At 43.0% G+C, this 16929-nt stretch overlaps 1 protein-coding gene across 1 annotated transcript in view; it reads right to left on the reverse strand.

Moving 5' to 3' along the window:
- Positions 1 to 16325, reverse strand: part of ADAMTS12 (ADAM metallopeptidase with thrombospondin type 1 motif 12) — a 181975-nt gene extending 165650 nt beyond the window's left edge. Inside the window, exons 1-2 of the mRNA XM_042804887.1 lie at positions 15896 to 16325; positions 10733 to 11094 (exon numbers count right to left, since the gene is read on the reverse strand). Coding sequence (XP_042660821.1) covers positions 10733 to 11094; positions 15896 to 16022 — 489 coding nt within the window. The 5' untranslated portion in view covers positions 16023 to 16325. The remainder of the gene's footprint in view (positions 1 to 10732; positions 11095 to 15895) is intronic.
- Between the last annotated feature and the right edge of the window lie 604 nt (positions 16326 to 16929).

Consider the following 16929-nt stretch of genomic DNA (forward strand, 5'->3'; position numbering starts at 1 on the left):
GTCCTGTTAACAATGTTGCAAAAGAACATACAGAATTTTTCCTTAGTGGCAACTTGCCTTGTGTTTACATTTTGGATTAAAAAATAGCTTAGAGTCTGTTATACAGGACATAACACAGCTACAAGAAGTTATTCAGGAGAATAAGGACAAAGGTACGACTGATGAACTTCAGAAAACTCTCCTGAGCATGAGCAGCTGGACAAGAAGAAGGAAGATGTAATTCACTGGAGATCAAAGAAAATTGACAAAGCATGGCATGGTGAAGGGGAAAAGGCAGCAGAGAAATAATCCCAACTTTTGGTTATTAAAATGTGCAGAAACATGAACTGCCATTCTCACATAAAAAATTTTTCAAACTATATAACGAGCCCATCTCAGCAGCTGTCCAGAAAGGCTGTGTCAAGTGTTTAGAATTACCAAGAAACAAAAAAGTAATGAAGAATACACCATGCCACTGAATAAACCATCTCAAACACTGTGCTCAGCATTTGACTGTTAATTTTCTCCTCCAAGAAAACAGCTTCAGGAAGTATCAAATGAAGCTGATAAAAAGCTAGTGAAAACCAAAAGACAATACATCTAAATCAATTTTTAAGTGTTATAATTCACACTAAAGATTCATGCTTCTAGCACCATATGACTTGGAAGACCAAGGAAGTATGTGAAAGACTAATCAATAACATCAAGCATCAACAAGCCAAAGCAGTTTATTAGGGACTTGCTGTTTGCCATGGAAACTGGAATACACAATGGATGTGTTTAAATATAGGCACTGTTTAGCCAAGACAACCAGCTTTTTTTCTGACTTTATTTACTTATTTATTTTTAAAGCTTGCAATTTCAGATGAGTCTTTCCCCAGAGAACACCCTGGAGCCAGTGTGTATATAAAGCATATAAATATCCCAGCCTAAATTACTAAATAATTAAATTCTGTTGCAATTTACAAATGGTTTGGGAAAGCCCATTGTTAAGCACCGTTTTCTAGAAAAACACAAAATATTTGGCCATGGCTTAGTAATACCCAATACATACAACAGCACAGAAGCCTTCTTGGCACAAAGTATGGATCATAAACCAAGAGCTTTAGCTGCAGTGCAACTGTTCTGAAATGACTGAGCTACATATATGTATGTCAACTTGTATACATGTGTGTGCCTGATATATGTGTATATATAACCACGCCCTGATGTTGACGCTGCTCGGGGACTGCAGCTGTTCATCTCTGACAGACAAAAGAACTGAAGAGGCAGAACCTGATCTTCAGGCTGCTGGTATTCATCTGGTGCCAGAAGCCAGGCTCACACAGCTGCTGTAAAAGTACTACTAGCCCATCTACCCTCTAAGTGCAAGCAGTAGATAGACTATTTGGGTCTGTTGTTTACATCACCCATTGCTGTTCACCACCCAGCATCCTGACAATGTTTGTCTGCTCAGAACAGGAGCAAGACAGGCTTTTCTTGGTAATTTTCTTTTTTTGAACAGCTAGAAAGTAAGACATGCAATTTGCAAGATTTGTCTCTATTAATATCACATTATATGCATCACTGACTGGGTATGTAGGAAAGCTTCAGTTCTTCCCCTCTCTTCTGCTCATTATTAATGATTACATACAAAGCGTGTGCTGTGATGGCAGCAGGTACAGCACATCGTTAATAAACCAGTACAAACAATTCTATTTACTTTGAAGCTCGACTCTTCCTTTCAGCATTACAAAGATGGATTAAAAAAAAAAATTCTATGAACAGCAGAACTATCAAAACCTCGTTTCCCTACAGATTTGCTTCTCACACGTGTTCCGTTTCCTCACTTAAAGTAATTTTCTCCAGTCTCTCCTGAATCCTCCAGCATACATCACCATCAGCAGGGCCATGGGCAGCACTGCACCCTGCTCAGTAACAACTTACAGTTGTTAACCCACTGGTCAACTGGCATGTGTTCATCCATTATTTAACTGATCGAAATTTCCCACCTTTACCTGCAAAATTCATAAGAACTTAATGGCTTTGATACCTCCATTTCTCTTTCAGATTGGGCTGAATTTGGACAATAACTTCCAAAGATACTAGAAGAAACAAAGAATAGAGCATCTTACAAACCTCACATTATTCAGAATCAAGGCAAAATAGATGTTATATATATTTTTTACTTCTGGGTTCTGAATCTTTAGACTGAAGTCACAATCCTACATTTTTCCCTCAGTAAACATGATACTTTTTATAAAAAACACCACCACAGACTTTCATAAAAAAGAAAAAAAAAAATACATACATACATAGATTATTCATTAAAAAGACTCATGGAAATTGGAAATATGATTAACAGCTTTGTACACTAACCATATTCCTAAGTAATTAGCAGATAAGTAGGTACATATTTAAACAATACAGTAAGATTTCTTAAAACTTTATTAAAAAAAAAAGGAGTCTTGTCTTTCATATTCTCAAAAAATAGTTATCTCATAGGAGCATTCTAATCCTGGGTACTCCATTCAAATCAATTCATACTGACTAATCCTTATCTTAACCTGCCCAATCAGTGACTGCTCCACTGAAATGTAACAATTACATTATAAAAACTCCAGCCATAACCAGCTTCTGGGCTAACAACTTCATATTGGTTAAAGGTGACAAGGCCAAGACCAGGAGCCACAGCCGGATTCTCATGTATTGAGATCACTGATGAGATTCATTTGACCTGTCAATTAGAATATTTTTGCAGACAAAAGACTGGGGGAAGGGAGCTGGCAGATGGATAGTTGAAGTTCAAACACAAAGAAAAGGAATGGATGTTAAAGTACTGCCCGCAAATACTAGTCAAAGTTTGAATGAGGAATCTGTTGAGGAAAAAAAAAAGAACTACACCAAAAAAACCAACACACCACCACATACCCTATCTTTGGATCACCTCCAAAAAAACCCAAAACCAAAGCCATACAACACACCACAACACTAGTCAAGCAAGAATATCCATATACTTAGTATCAGATGGAAAAAACAGGCAAACAAGCCGCAGCAGGACATAGAACAGTTACACAGGGAACACTGCATTTACTTTGTGTAAATTTTTCTGCTTACAGCATTTTCCACACTACTGCCTAAGAGAAGAAACACACAGCAGATACACAATATAGTTACTTAGCAGGCCTTTCCTTCTTTACACATTCCAGAACAAGCCAAATCACAACATTTAGACTTTGGAAGCTCTATTATATCCAACCATGGAGAACTTCCCATCCCCAAGGAAAAGGCTGACAGCTTGCTTTCATGCCCAGCATTCTCCAAACACCTTATTCCTACATTTTGGTTCTAGAAGATTATCACTATTTGGACAAACCAAAGGAGGCTGCTGTGGAGATGTCACTGACATCTAAATAAGGAGACACAACTGGAAGATAGGGCCATCTGCCATACTTCTAACCAAGTCAAGACCCACCAAGTACTATAGAGCAGGGGAATGGCAAACAAAGAAGTGAGAGACTCTCTTAGAGGAAGCAAGGAGAGATGAGTGAAGCAGAAGAGACCCCTGAAGAACAACTTGTATTTATCTCCTGGTAAACTTGTTTCCAGAATGAATTCATTTACTTGAGGTAGCACTACAGGAATACACTCCAACTCATATCTTAAAGTAACAGCCACCAAAGCAGCGTGTGTGTCCAAATGTGTTCTGGGGCTGTATAATTCCATGTATGGGATTAGTACTGAAAGCAGTTTCAGGTGGTCACCAGTGCATCTGAAGAAAAGGTTACATCTCCCCTTTTCCTAAGTGTATTTCTGCACTGCCAAATACTTAACCACTTAAAGTAATCAAAAAACACTTCCATTTAAAGAGAAGCAATTTTGTTGGTTACAGGTATACCAGAAGGGAATTGAAAGACATGGTCACTTTCCTGGGCTATAGGAATTAATTGAGTAGAACATTAGCTTTGCAGAGATCTAGTAACTACCTTTAACAACAGATTAACAAATTATTAATAACCAACCAATGTCACAAATTGGGAGATACAGAAGCAGATAAAAATTCCTACTATAAGCTTAGCAATGCATTTTATTCTTCCATTACTTTACGAAAAAAAAAAAAAAAACATATAAAACTGTTTTAAGGTAAAGATTCCTTTATCCCTAAACCTCATCTAAGGAAAACATAGTCCAACATCCTGATGCAGGCTTTCCATATCCATAGGAGAGTAAAGTCAAAACAGTAGCATCACACCACTTGCATAGGGCACACTATCACTGAGGTATTGTTATGGTAACTGAACAGGACTGTTCAACCTGGGACCAATCATAAGAGGATAACGTGGATCAGCATGGAAAAGGCATGTCACACTAACTAGAAAAGTTTCTTGGCATGTAGCAGGAGAAGAGATCAAGCTCAATTCTGCAAAATTGAAGCAAGTCTGCAACAGATAAAATGCCATTGGTGGATTTTATATTACATTGAGTGGACCAGATTAAGAATCTAGGTGACACTGCATAAGCACCAGAGCTCATTCTTAGGCTTCATATGAAGGTGATATCCTGCAATAAGGAGACCAGTTACATTCAAGCCGAATTCAGCCATTATTCTGCTTTTTGGTGACAAATTTGCCACAAGTGTCAGGGCAGATACAGATCTGCCCAGAGAGGTCCCACTTGGAGCATCTCCCACCAACTACCATATAAAGAGAAATGGTTATACAGCCACCAATTAAACACTCAGAGGGCTGCCCTGACTGTGGCTGGGCACGGAGGGAAGAACTGATCTGGAGGAAACCTTTCAAAAATCCTGGGCACACACAGCACACTTAACCCCATTTCCTACAGCTTGCCAGGATATGGAGCAGCCACCAGGTGTGGTGGTGTATGTCTGCCACTGTTAAGAAACAGTGTTTTGCAGTAACTGGGTTTTGGGAGGAGGAATAAATAAAAAAACGGTGCTTCATGACTTTGTACTACACTGTTGTTGCCTCGGTAGCAGACAACAACAGCACTTCTTGTAAATGTTGATGCCCATCAGGACAGAGGTACAACACTGTGACCAGCTGGAGACAGCCAAAGCACATGTGAGAGCTACACCAGGCTCAGCATGGCCAGGGGCTTACTAGGTACAGGTGCACAAATCATTCTCAATTTCCATACTAATGTCCTTCCATTCTTCTGCCATTTCCATGTTAATGCTTGTGTAACCTTTGAAGATAAAAGTATTACCACGAGCAACTGCGACTGACAGCTCTACACTGTAAACAAGTGACAAGGAAACAAAGCCTTAATGATGCTCTGTCATCTAAAAATACTATAAACAATGTCTGTGTTACTGATTAATAAGAGGGCCTTATTCCTAATGAAGAGGATGAACTATCAGAGAAAAATTCACTTCCCAGATCTATAAGACTCAGTGCATAAACCTAGGGTATTCATTCAACTTCACTGAGCTTTGCTCTCAAATTCACTGAGCCTTGCTCCATCCCAGCCCTACCAAGGGGACAAGTTGACACTACTGCTCCAACACAAGGGAACTCAGGACTAACACACAACTGACAATTAAGGCATTAGTATTTGGGAAAGTTCATTATGATCTTCTGTGGAAAGGCACTGTGGAAACAGAAAGCATTATTAGAAGCTCGCCTTAAGTAGCCTGCCAAGACAAATCCAAATATTATTTCCAGAGAGAGACAAAAACAAACTATTTTCTCTCTACTCCTTCTTGGAAACTTTCCTCTATCTAAGAGATTTCATGTCTGCTGTCTTCCCAAGTGCCACAGTTTGATCTGTTTCTGGTGTTCCAGTAGTGACTTCCCCCTCTGGGGTTTCCTCCTCCAACTGTGACCCAAAATAAACAGTGAGGTCTGCCCCAATGTTGTGGCTTAAGCCTGGTCGGCAACCAAACACCACACAGCCACTCTCATTCCCCTTCTCTTCTGGCAATGAGAAGGGACAAATGAGCCAGCCTTGGGGTTTGAGATAGGACTGGGATGGGGAAATCACCCTGTAGGGTCATGAGCAAAAGGCAGACTCATTAAGGGAAGAAAATAAGAACACAGATTTATCACAGACACTAACAACAACACTTAAAGTAAGACAGTGAGAAGCATTGCCACATCTTGAGAACACCTTCCCCCCACCCCTCCCTTCTTCCCGGGCTCAGTTCTGCTCCCGATATCTCTACCTCCTCCCACAGCAGCGCAGGGGCAGGGAATGGGGGGTGCAGTCAGTGCTGCCACTTTCTCCATCTTCAGTGGGGGGAGCTTCTGGAATTTCTTCCCCCTGCTCCATCGTGGTCCCCCTCTCACAGGAGACAGTCCTCCACAAACTTTCACCAACTGGAGTCCCTCCCATGAGCTGCAGCCCTTCCTGAGCTGCTCCAGTGTGGGACACCCCCGCATGCTGCAATCTTCCCAGTGCCAAACCACAACAGCGGGGGCTACCTTTTCCCACAAGACCCTGGCCTTCTTCAGGCACAGCACCTTGATCAGCCATGCGAAAAACACAGGCCATAAATCAGTGTCTGCTCCACCGTAGATCTTCATGGGTGGCAGAGGGGTTGCCCTGCCGTCTCACCACAGGATACAGGGGGGTCTCTGCTCCGGCACACCTCCCCCCTCCTTTCTTCCTCCGTTCCTCCACTGACCTTGGTGTTCACACAGCTGCCGCAACTCCTCCTCACAAGTCCCACTGCTCGTCACCACGTCCCTTCTTAAATATGTTATCGCAGAGGCGCGGCAGATTGGTTCAGTTTTGGTGCAGAGCTGGAGCTGACTTGGAGCTGGGGGAGCTTCGAGAAGCCTTTCACAGAGGGCCGCCCTGTAGCCTCCTCCCCTGCCATGAAAAAACTCCACCACTCACTCAAACCCAGGACATGCACTCTTCCCATGTTAATGCAGCCTCATGCATTATTCTACAAGACCCAGAAGTGCAAAAGACTTAACTAGACAATCAATCCAGAGAAGAAGAGATAGAGCTTACAGCATCACATTCTTCAACCTGTGAAGAAGGTCATGACCTATTTAGCATGAAAGGCAAAACAAAAATACCACAAGGTGTTAGAAAATATGTTAGAAAACAAATTAGTTGGAAATTACAACATAGTTCCTCTCCATCTCTGCTAGTTTGTCCTCTTTATCCTCTTGTTCAATTCTGCCCAAATCTCTTTATGAAACTAGCCATTTGCTTCCACATATATTTCTGAAAATAGAGACACATCCCTCTGAAAACCACATCTTCTCAGCACCATACACTTCATCTATGCATTAGAAATTTGATTCTGAAGAATGTCACAAATAAAAATGAAAAGTAAGAGTTATATTTTTGCTACATAAGCCATGCCCATGTAATGCCAATGGAAGCATGAATATATTTCAAAGTAAAAACACAAGTGAGATGAAAATCCATTTCTAGGTTTTCTGCACTTTCAGTGCTGTGTGCAAGTGATTTTTCTGATAGAACACAAATCTACACCACATCTCTTTGCTTTGTTCTTATACACTGCTATTATCCTGGAAATTCAGGAACTTTCAAATGTGAAACAAATAGACTTCACAAGAGGAAGTCATTCCAGAAAGAGGACTAAAACTATGATTCCCCTCCCACAAGCATTTTTATGACTTTATTTTGATCCACTTCAGGGCGGAGGAGGGGGGAGATAGGGGTGGACAGTGTTGCAAAATATGACGTATTCTTAAGTATTCACTTGAACAAAATTAGAAGATAACATTTCAACCATTTCCCACTAAAAATGTCAACAAATGGGATATTCCAGTAAAACATATTTATTTAATTAAATCAGTATTTTTCAGTATTATAATTTTTTTGACCAGCTCCTATCATTAAGAAAGCCAAAAATTAGCAGTCCATTGATCTCACATTTTCCTGTCGTTCATTACCATAGTAAACTGGTGCCTCATTTATCTTATTAAAGACCATCTCAACTAAAAAAGCACAGTAAGTTTATCATTTTATAACATACCTGAGCTGTCAAGCCAAAATGGCATCAGGAAAGGAACATCACTAATATTCCTGATCCCCATATTTGAAGGCTATGACATTGGTTCTTACCGGCGCTTGGGTTATGAGACTTGAGCAGGTCAGCACTCTGCCAGCTTGCAGTGGTGGGCTGAGAAATCAGGTTTTATTGGGACCCATTTACCAAAGCACACAATCATGCATGCTGTCACAGGTGAGGACCTGTGCAGCAGCTACTGCTGCCAAAGCACATTCTGGGAAGCTGGCACCTTTCAACCACACTGTTTTGTTATCTTTCTCTTTTCCCATCTCAGACCCAAGGTTCCTTATCAATTCACCCTGTGCAATTCATTATTTCTATATAACATTTTTTCTCAAGTACTTTCAAATTAATATCCTACAGTAAACAAGCTTACAATTTCTCCTCATCAGATAGGTTTTTAGTATCTCAAATAAGTCCTTCTAATTAGATGGTGTTTACTGATTCTCAGTTATCCTTCCTGGCCTCATTAGAATTAACAGAAAACATCTTTTCAATGCAGATGTGCAACACAACCCAGGAAGTTAAAAAAAAAAAAAAAAAAAAAAAAAAAAAAAAAGCGCAAACATAGACATGGTGTTGAAAAGCAAAAAAATTGGGTATCTGCATGATGTAAATGATTAAATAATTTACGATTAGCTCAGGAAGCAGCAGACCACCACAGTTTCAGAAACATCAGGTTTTTATCCTGAAAACCAGACTGGTTTCTCAATGCTAGCAAAAGTATTCATTAACAAATGCTTTCATATGACACTATCTTCCAGAGAAATTCCAGGGGTAAGGCAGGCTAAACCACCTTTCCCCAGAACTCAGAGGAATTAAGAGATTCAGACACAACTCTTACTGCAACCTCTTTAGAGTAGTGACTTTTGGACTTCAAAAAACATCACATCAAAACCATCATGTTCTTCCCCACCGGTAGCTTTCAACCTGAATTATTTTATGATTCTGTATTTTTAAAGTTTCACTTTAAGGTAGGGGGGAAAACCAAACCACCACAGTATTTTTCCAATACAAGTGTTTTGTCAAAAAGAAAGAATCCCTGTATTCTAAGCAAACATTGTTGCTTAGAAGCCTGTATTCTAGCAAACATTGTTTCAAAAACCTCCAAATCAAAGTAAGCCTCAAAAAGTTTGTAACCCAAATGAAAGGATCACTCTGAAGGGTATTACCAAACTGGATTTAAAATGTAATTTGAATATTTTTTTTTAAATTCATGTTGCAGACTAAATACTTCAAAAGACATAAGGAAGATCTAGCACCTCATTTTCAAGTTCTCATCCTAATGAAAACTAGCAAAGACATTCTGATAAAGCACAAAACAAACCAACCAAAGGAACTACTTGTATCACCTTATCTCCTTTTCCTTACTGAACCTGTATGGCCATAATGTGTTTCAGAGATGTTTTGATAAGTTGGTCCCCATTAGAAGAATTACTCTGAAAATCCCTGATCTTCATGCCTGTTGGACTGAAGATTCTGACCTCAAGCAATGGTCTGTTTCTCCAGGCAACATGTCAAAAGTGTTGCCAACACTTGTGTAAGATTCCAGAGTTTCCCATTCCACTTAATCAGAGATGCCTTCATGTTTCTTTTCATATACTGACAGGATACTTCTGTAACCCACTGATTTTCCAAAACTTCTGAGCATACTGCTCAGCAGCAAGGAACACACTTCTATATTGACAGATTGGCAGGGAAAGGATTTGTTTTACAGACACTCACTCACCTTGACATTGAGTTCAAGCTCAAAAATGAAACAACAGTCCATAGCCTGTTGCAGATTGAGATGTGTTGGCCAAAAATCATCAGTGCACTGTTCTACACACTTTCAAATACTATCATTTGCCACTCAAGGATCAAGGTGCTAGAGCACATGCACACTGCACACATTTCATCACCTCTGCCCACACACTAGATAAACCCTTTGCATTTTGCCTCCCACAGATTACGTGTGCCATTTTACTCAGCTCCCCACCGCACCCCTTTCACATTCTGGCAGTTTGTCTCTTCTTCCCCTCCCTGACAGGAGAGGTTCATCCTTACCCTCCAGAAATAGAAACCTAAGCTATGGTAGTGCTACAAAATATCACAGCAAAAATAAGGTTTCCACCTCCTTGTCTCAGTCTGAACCACAGGCTACTGAGAGATGTAAGACTTCAAGCTCCAACCTTAGAAGTGCTATTTTGAATGAGGGACTCCTAGAAGTGGTTTAAGTTCTAATTTAAAGCTAAGGTTGCATCTACCCTACCATTTATTTCTGAAGTTGCAGTTCAACTTTGAAGCAAATCTCTCAGTTTTCACAACCTACCATCATTGGGTTTGATTTGCAGAGCAGTTTTGGTGCACCTGAGCTACATTTGTTTCAGAGGAAACTAAAAAAGAAGCTCGTATCCAGGTGCACAGCAAAGGCACGTCAACTACTAATGGGATCAAAGCAATGACTGGGTATTTGGATGTCTTCAAGCCACATGAATGGTAAGAGATGTTCAGTCCAGACCATCAGAAAAAAAAATCTAGCAAAAAGTAAACCCCAAGGGATCTCAGCATCAACTTCTGACCTTCTGCTTCTCTCTTCCAAAAATCCAAATGACATCCATATTATTAAATTGATTCTTGCAGAGTATTATGTCAGTAAGGTATCAGATTAGCTCATCCAGTTTCTTGCCAGACATGTTCATATACCAATGCTCTAGCTCAGTTCTACTGACACCAAAATCAGCCCAGAACCCCAGTAAAGGTCACATCACTTACCAAGCCATTGCAACTGCTGATCACGGCTGTCCCACTCCCGGAACCTGGCTGCAACACTGTGCCAATGAAGTGGCAAGGAACTCCCGAGCGAGTTGTAATCTTCGCACTAGTGTGGTTGCCACGTCTCCTTTCTACTATGTAGTTATGGGAAAGAAATCCCATGTGGACAGTCAAGTTTAAAAATAGATCCTTCTCCTCGTGGTTAATTTTGTAATATACCACATTTTCCTTTTTGCCGAGATCTCTCTTCTTCCTTGTGTTTGAGATGTGATGGTGTAAATTAAAAGAAAGAAAACGCCCGCTTGCATCTACTCTTGCTGGATCAACCACGTGGTATTCTGGCAATGTCTTGATAAATTGCTCTGAGAGGAAGGGGGAAAAAAAGAAGCAAAACTAGGGTGAGTGCTAGCCTGTTCAGATCTCGTATGGTTTAAAGGGAAACTTAAAAGTCACTGCAATTCACCACACCACTCTACCAACACAAAAGCAGGCAGTGCACAGATCACTATGCAATACAATCCTCATTTGAGCTTTCTACTCTCCCATTATAACACTCATTTTAGAAGCTACACATTATTCTTTCCAAATATTTTGTTACTACTCATATAAAAGACAAGCTGTCACACACACACTCCTTCCCAATCCAAATAGAGTTGGGAACCCTCTCTGCCCTAGGCCCCAGCACACGATGCTCTGATCAATGGGATCATCTTCACACATACAGAAAGCTGACCACGTGAAGCAGGAGACAGAGCCTTACAAGTACACATGGGTGAAGAAAACACTACCAGTTGGCTTGAAAGGCTGTAGCAATAGCACTTAAGTAGCATCAGCTTTAGCAGATGTTGCAGCAGAGAAGGGCATTTCCAAGAAGGGTTTGAAAGGGAATGAAGTAACCACACAGTTTTGTTTAAGGGGTTCCAACCAGGATGAGATTGGACACCTTATCATCTGTCAGGATCTAGCAGTGGAGGAAAGTGTTACTGGCATTCTTGTCTCCTGCTGTGATACAGAACAAAAAACTCAAAACTCTAAAGTAAATAATATAGATGCACATAATGCACAGTCCCTAAGGCCTCATACCCCAAGGCTACCTTCCCTTGGCATACTTGACTTCAGCCCAAGAAATCACAATCTGAACATATTCCATCAAAAAGAAATTGTGATGATACATGTCGTTTCAGTTCCCATTTCCCCAGGGCTGTTCCTCATTCCCAAAGTCCTAGCCACTTATACATGAAATGATTACACCTCATTCATTAATTAAGCTGGTTAACAAAGCAATTAGCCTGCTCCAGGGACTTCCAGAGGAATCTACTCCTCCCTATGACCAGTAAAATAATCCTTCAATAGACACTTCTTTCTCCACTGCCTGTACCTTCAAAGCCACACAGGATAAATCATGTCCAGACAGATAGCTGTCCGGATTCATCCCCTTTGGAAAGGAACATATCTCCTTTGTCCTCATTAGCTGCAGTATTAGATGAGGCTGCTCATGTTTCCTCAAGCCATGGACCCGAGACACATGCACTGAAACACTCTTAGTTCAAAAAAACCCACAAAACCCCCACTTCCCAGCACATATACAAAACTACATGAGAAATCTGACCTTGCCTCAGTTGCACCTTTATTTCAGAAGCAAGCTTATTCTCAGATACAACAGATTTCTTTGTAGACAAGCCTTCCCACCTGCCTACAAAGATTCTGTGCCTTTGCAGGACAAAGTGGAGTGGGCTTTTAGATCTTCACAGTGGCAGGTTTTGACAACATGGAGACTAACACCTACGGCAAGTTCTGCAAGATGTCTCCTGTCCCTGTCCATATAAGCACAGCAGGCACTGAGATACTGAAAACTCAGTCCACACCTTCAGGCCTGCAGTCTACACAGCCTGTAGATAGCACAAAGGGTACCAGCTGACAGACAATTTATCAGCTGAAGCTAAACCAAGGTCCCCCCTTCCTGACGATCGAGAGTGAAACAAAAAATGAGCTGGGAGAAGAGAGGGGAAACACACAAAACTACGGTTTAACTGCAGAGGTTGAATTACAAGATTTTTGGGAAGCCCCACACCCCATATTGTACCAGCAAAGAGAGGCTAAAATAGTACACTGCAAGATCAGGCCCACATTTCTATGGTTTTCAGCACAACTTGTGAAATAAATGCCTGAAGGAAAACTTACTCATTTGCTGTCACTGTGCAATTTGCCTCTGCTTGATGTCTTGAGCTTAATTTGTTGTGGCTTAACTGTTAAGCTCCATGCAAGACCAAGGACCTGCGGTTTTGGACTTCGAGCTATTCAAGGAAGTTTTTTACTTCATCACTACAGTAATTAGTGTGCAGAGGTTAAGGCAAATTAAACATCATCATCAGTAAAAGGGAAAACTGCCTAAGTATCTGGTGGCAACAAGATTATCAAAACAGAGAAGTCTAACTTCTTCCACACACTCCTTAAATACTGATCTCTGAATGCTAGTCACTGGAGAAGGGAATTATCCTGCAATAATAATATACCACAACATGACTGCAGAAATTAATTACTAATAAATTTTCAAAAGACCAGAGGGAATAAGATTACACCACAACAAAGTTTAACAAGATGAGGCTAAAGGTGCTTCTGCAGTTAGTTATTACCAGTTTTGTCTAGACTGTTGGGTAGAGGTTAGCAAAGGCAATCCTACCAATACCAGAACAATTTACTGAGCTCCACATTAAGCCTAACATACCATTTAACATTTCTAGCTGAAGAAGAGTCTGTAACAAAGACAGGAGTTACAATTTTGATGATACATTTCTGCACTTCTAGGAAAGAGTAACACTCAACTAGAAGGCAGAGGCAACAAGCAGAATAACTTAATACATGCAACCCAGACTGCACAAGAGTAAGGGTTGTATTCTTCAACAATGACTGCCTCAATTTTCCTAAAGTAATGATTAATTCATATTAAAACACCACAGGTTCCCATAAAACTTAGTGCCAGCAAACATTAAATAGAGGGAATCTATACCAGTACCACTGAGAACCCTTGGGGCTGGCATGTCACAGTGTCCTCCTTGGCCACATAGAATACTCTTCACTCCAGGGATGCCCTGCCTGTTAAGTGGCACTGCACAGGATTTATAGGCCAAGAAAAGGACGACTACCCTTAGCGGCTTGTGTAGCTCCAGAGAATGCTCTGTCTTTCCACACTTGCAGTCTGAGCATGCCAGCATGCATTGGTGCTACTAGTAAAACCAAAACCTCACACTGAGCAGGACACATTTAAGCCAGTACTTTGCCTTCCAGTCACAGTGTTTGCACAGGCCCTCCCATGTACATGGCACAAGCAAGGTTCAGGGCTTCCATGCTTGTTTGATGAGTCTAAGAACTATTTAAATTGTTTGAGAAACCTTCCCTGCAGTCCCTCCTAATAATGCATCATTGAAAACATCTGATAATACTCAAAATCACTGCTGTCTGTTCTGCTCCTCGGTGGATTGAAACTCACCACACGCAGCAGAGAACTGCTTCTATTAAGAACAGCTGTACACAAAGTGGATAAACTAGGATAAAGAAAAAAGCATACACAGTCTCTCACACATGGCAGGAAATGCACAATTTCATTTAGACAGATAACATGTTTTATGACAAAATTCCTTTAAAATGCAATGCATCATGACTTGCCATCGTTTCATCTTCATCTTTGTAGTTCACCTACATCTGCCCCTCAGACCCCCTGGCTTCTTTTCAAACAATTCCTTGGGATAGGAAATAGTGTTGCTCATCTCTGGAGCAAGTGTCTTCTGGTGCCAAAGAAAGTTTTTGTACTTAGGAAACACCGCAAGCTCTGAAGCTCCATGGCAGAGCGCAGGCCTTCAACACTCAGCAAGGGCATCCCAAACTGTCCCATCTGCCACATTGTGGATGTGGAGGGAACACAACACTGAACGGTCACTTCAGCTCTACAAGATACAAATTTTAGTCCTTCACACTTGCAACTGCATTCAATCTTCCATTGAAAAAACTTAGCCAAATTTTGAACTGTGCCTTTACACAAAGCTATTTGTAAACTCTTGGAAAAGCATAGTTTTTTTATGTCTGTAAAGTTAAATTAATTCTACATTAATTTCCAAATGCCTGACAATTAAACAGCTACTACTTGCTAACACAGCCATCCCTGTTCTGTCCCATGTAGAGTCACAGGAATGCAATGATTGTTTACATTCACTTTAAATGAATCCAGCACAAATTAACGACAGGGTAATTGTTCACTTTTCAGGCAGCTTACTTAACCACTTTTCATAATCTATGAGTGGCACAGAAGATTTTCTCCTCTGTGTTCAAGGTTTCCCACTGACAGCACCACAGCTGTTGATTGCATCAGGAAGGTTTTCAGGAAGCAAAATTTCCTCCTACACATTTGGGTCTTCTACCACGAGGCAGTGTCTTCCAGTTAATCATAATTTTTCTCTCTTGGGACCTGACTCTGATTTTCCTTAAACAGGCAACAGGCTAAAATTCCTGAGTTACACTCCCCCAGGGAGGCGTGCAGTCAGTACCAACTGGGGGAATGAAGTTTATCAAGAGACTCCTACAGATGAAGCCTTGCTTTTAATTTACCATCCTCACTGAATATAAATAACTCACAGTGGGTTTCACACCCTGATAACACCAATCCTTCCCCAGTTTGAGCTGCTGCAGTACAAAAGTGATCACGTTTTGTTTTGTTTTTAAATAATCAGGACAGTACACTTTTTCATTTCTTTAGTACAAAACGATTCTGGTATTTAGACGGACGACTCTTAACGAGGAAGATGAGTAAAACGTAAGATTTGGCAATACCTTCATCTACACAGTGCAACTCGGTGACTTCCAAACAGCAGAGCCAGAGCTGCGCGCTCTCACTGCAAAACTTTAAAGCCCGGAGGAGCCGGCCGCAGGAGGGGCTGAGGGCAGCGCTGCCAGCTCGCACCCCGCCAGAACCCGGGCGGTAACGCCAACACCAAACCGGGGGCGGCGGGGCGACCGAAGCAGCGAGGCTGGCCGCCCCTCCGGCCCCAGCCGCGGCGAGGAGCCGCGACTCGACCGGCGGGAAGCACCCCGGCGGCGAGGCGGCGGCGGGAACCCGCTCCCCCCCTCACGCCCGAACCCGGGGAACTCCCCGCACCCCGCCGCCACACTGACCTTGCCTCCCGTCGGGGAAAAGCGAGCCGCCGGCCGGCGGGGCCCTGCCCAGGCAGGGCGCTTGGACGTGAAGGACGAGGAGCCAGAAGGGGACGTGTGCCGCCCGGCTCCGCGGGACACATGGCATGGTGCGGGCGGGGAGATCCGAGCCGGGCGCCGCCGACGCCTAGCCGGGCCGCGGCATGGCCGGGCAGCGGCGGAGCGGCCTCCCGGCGCTGCTCCCTGGAAGGGCTGCGCGGGGCCGCCCCGGTGTCTGGTTTCTGCCGGCGGAGGAAGGAGGGCTGTGGGGAGGGAGCCGCACCCGGGAGCCCCCGCCTCGGAGCCGCCGGGGTTAACGCGCCGGAGGGAACCGGACCGGGCCGGCGGGGCGGGGAAGGGAGGAGAGGCCGCCAGCGGGGGCTGCCGCCCCCCCACTCCGCCTTCTGCAGCGGCAAAGGTGGGGCGTTAGCCCCGGCAGCCTCGGGGAGGGCCGTCCCGCAGAAGGCAGCCTCCCCTCCCCGGCCCCACGCTGAGGGGAAGGCGCGGGACGCGGCCTCGCCGCAGAGGTTGTGTTTTGTTTTGGGGTTTGGGTTTTTTTGTTTTTGGTTTGTTTTTTTTTTTTTTTTTTTTTTTTTTTCTCCCCTCCGACCCCGGCTTGTGGCGAAAGTGCTCGAAGCGCGCGGGTGTTTAACGCGTTTTTCCACCACTTCCCGCCGCAGTGACGAGGGGCGGTGTGGGAGCCTCGCCCCGCCTGAGGTACTCGGAGCCCACGGCCCCTCGGAGGCTTCAGACCCCGCGGGCAGCCGGAGCCCGCCTTCCCGGTTGTCTCCCCAGAGTGCTGAGGCCGTCGATGTGTTTTAACTGTGTTTTAGTGTTGGGGTTATTTCTGAATGCCCTCCCTTTGTAGGGAACGTTTCAAACACTATTGGCACCTCCATTTTTAAGTGTGTGCCATATTCTCTCTGCCAAGGATCCCCTCACACTGCTGAGGTTACGGCCTGGCCACAGCTTTGGTTCCATCCTGTCCTGGAGACCTGGGCTGAGTTTGTCGTTCG

The sequence above is a fragment of the Tyto alba genome, unplaced genomic scaffold (genome assembly GCF_018691265.1).
Source record: "Tyto alba isolate M040663 unplaced genomic scaffold, T.alba_DEE_v4.0 Super-Scaffold_42, whole genome shotgun sequence".
Lineage (NCBI taxonomy): Eukaryota > Metazoa > Chordata > Aves > Strigiformes > Tytonidae > Tyto > Tyto alba.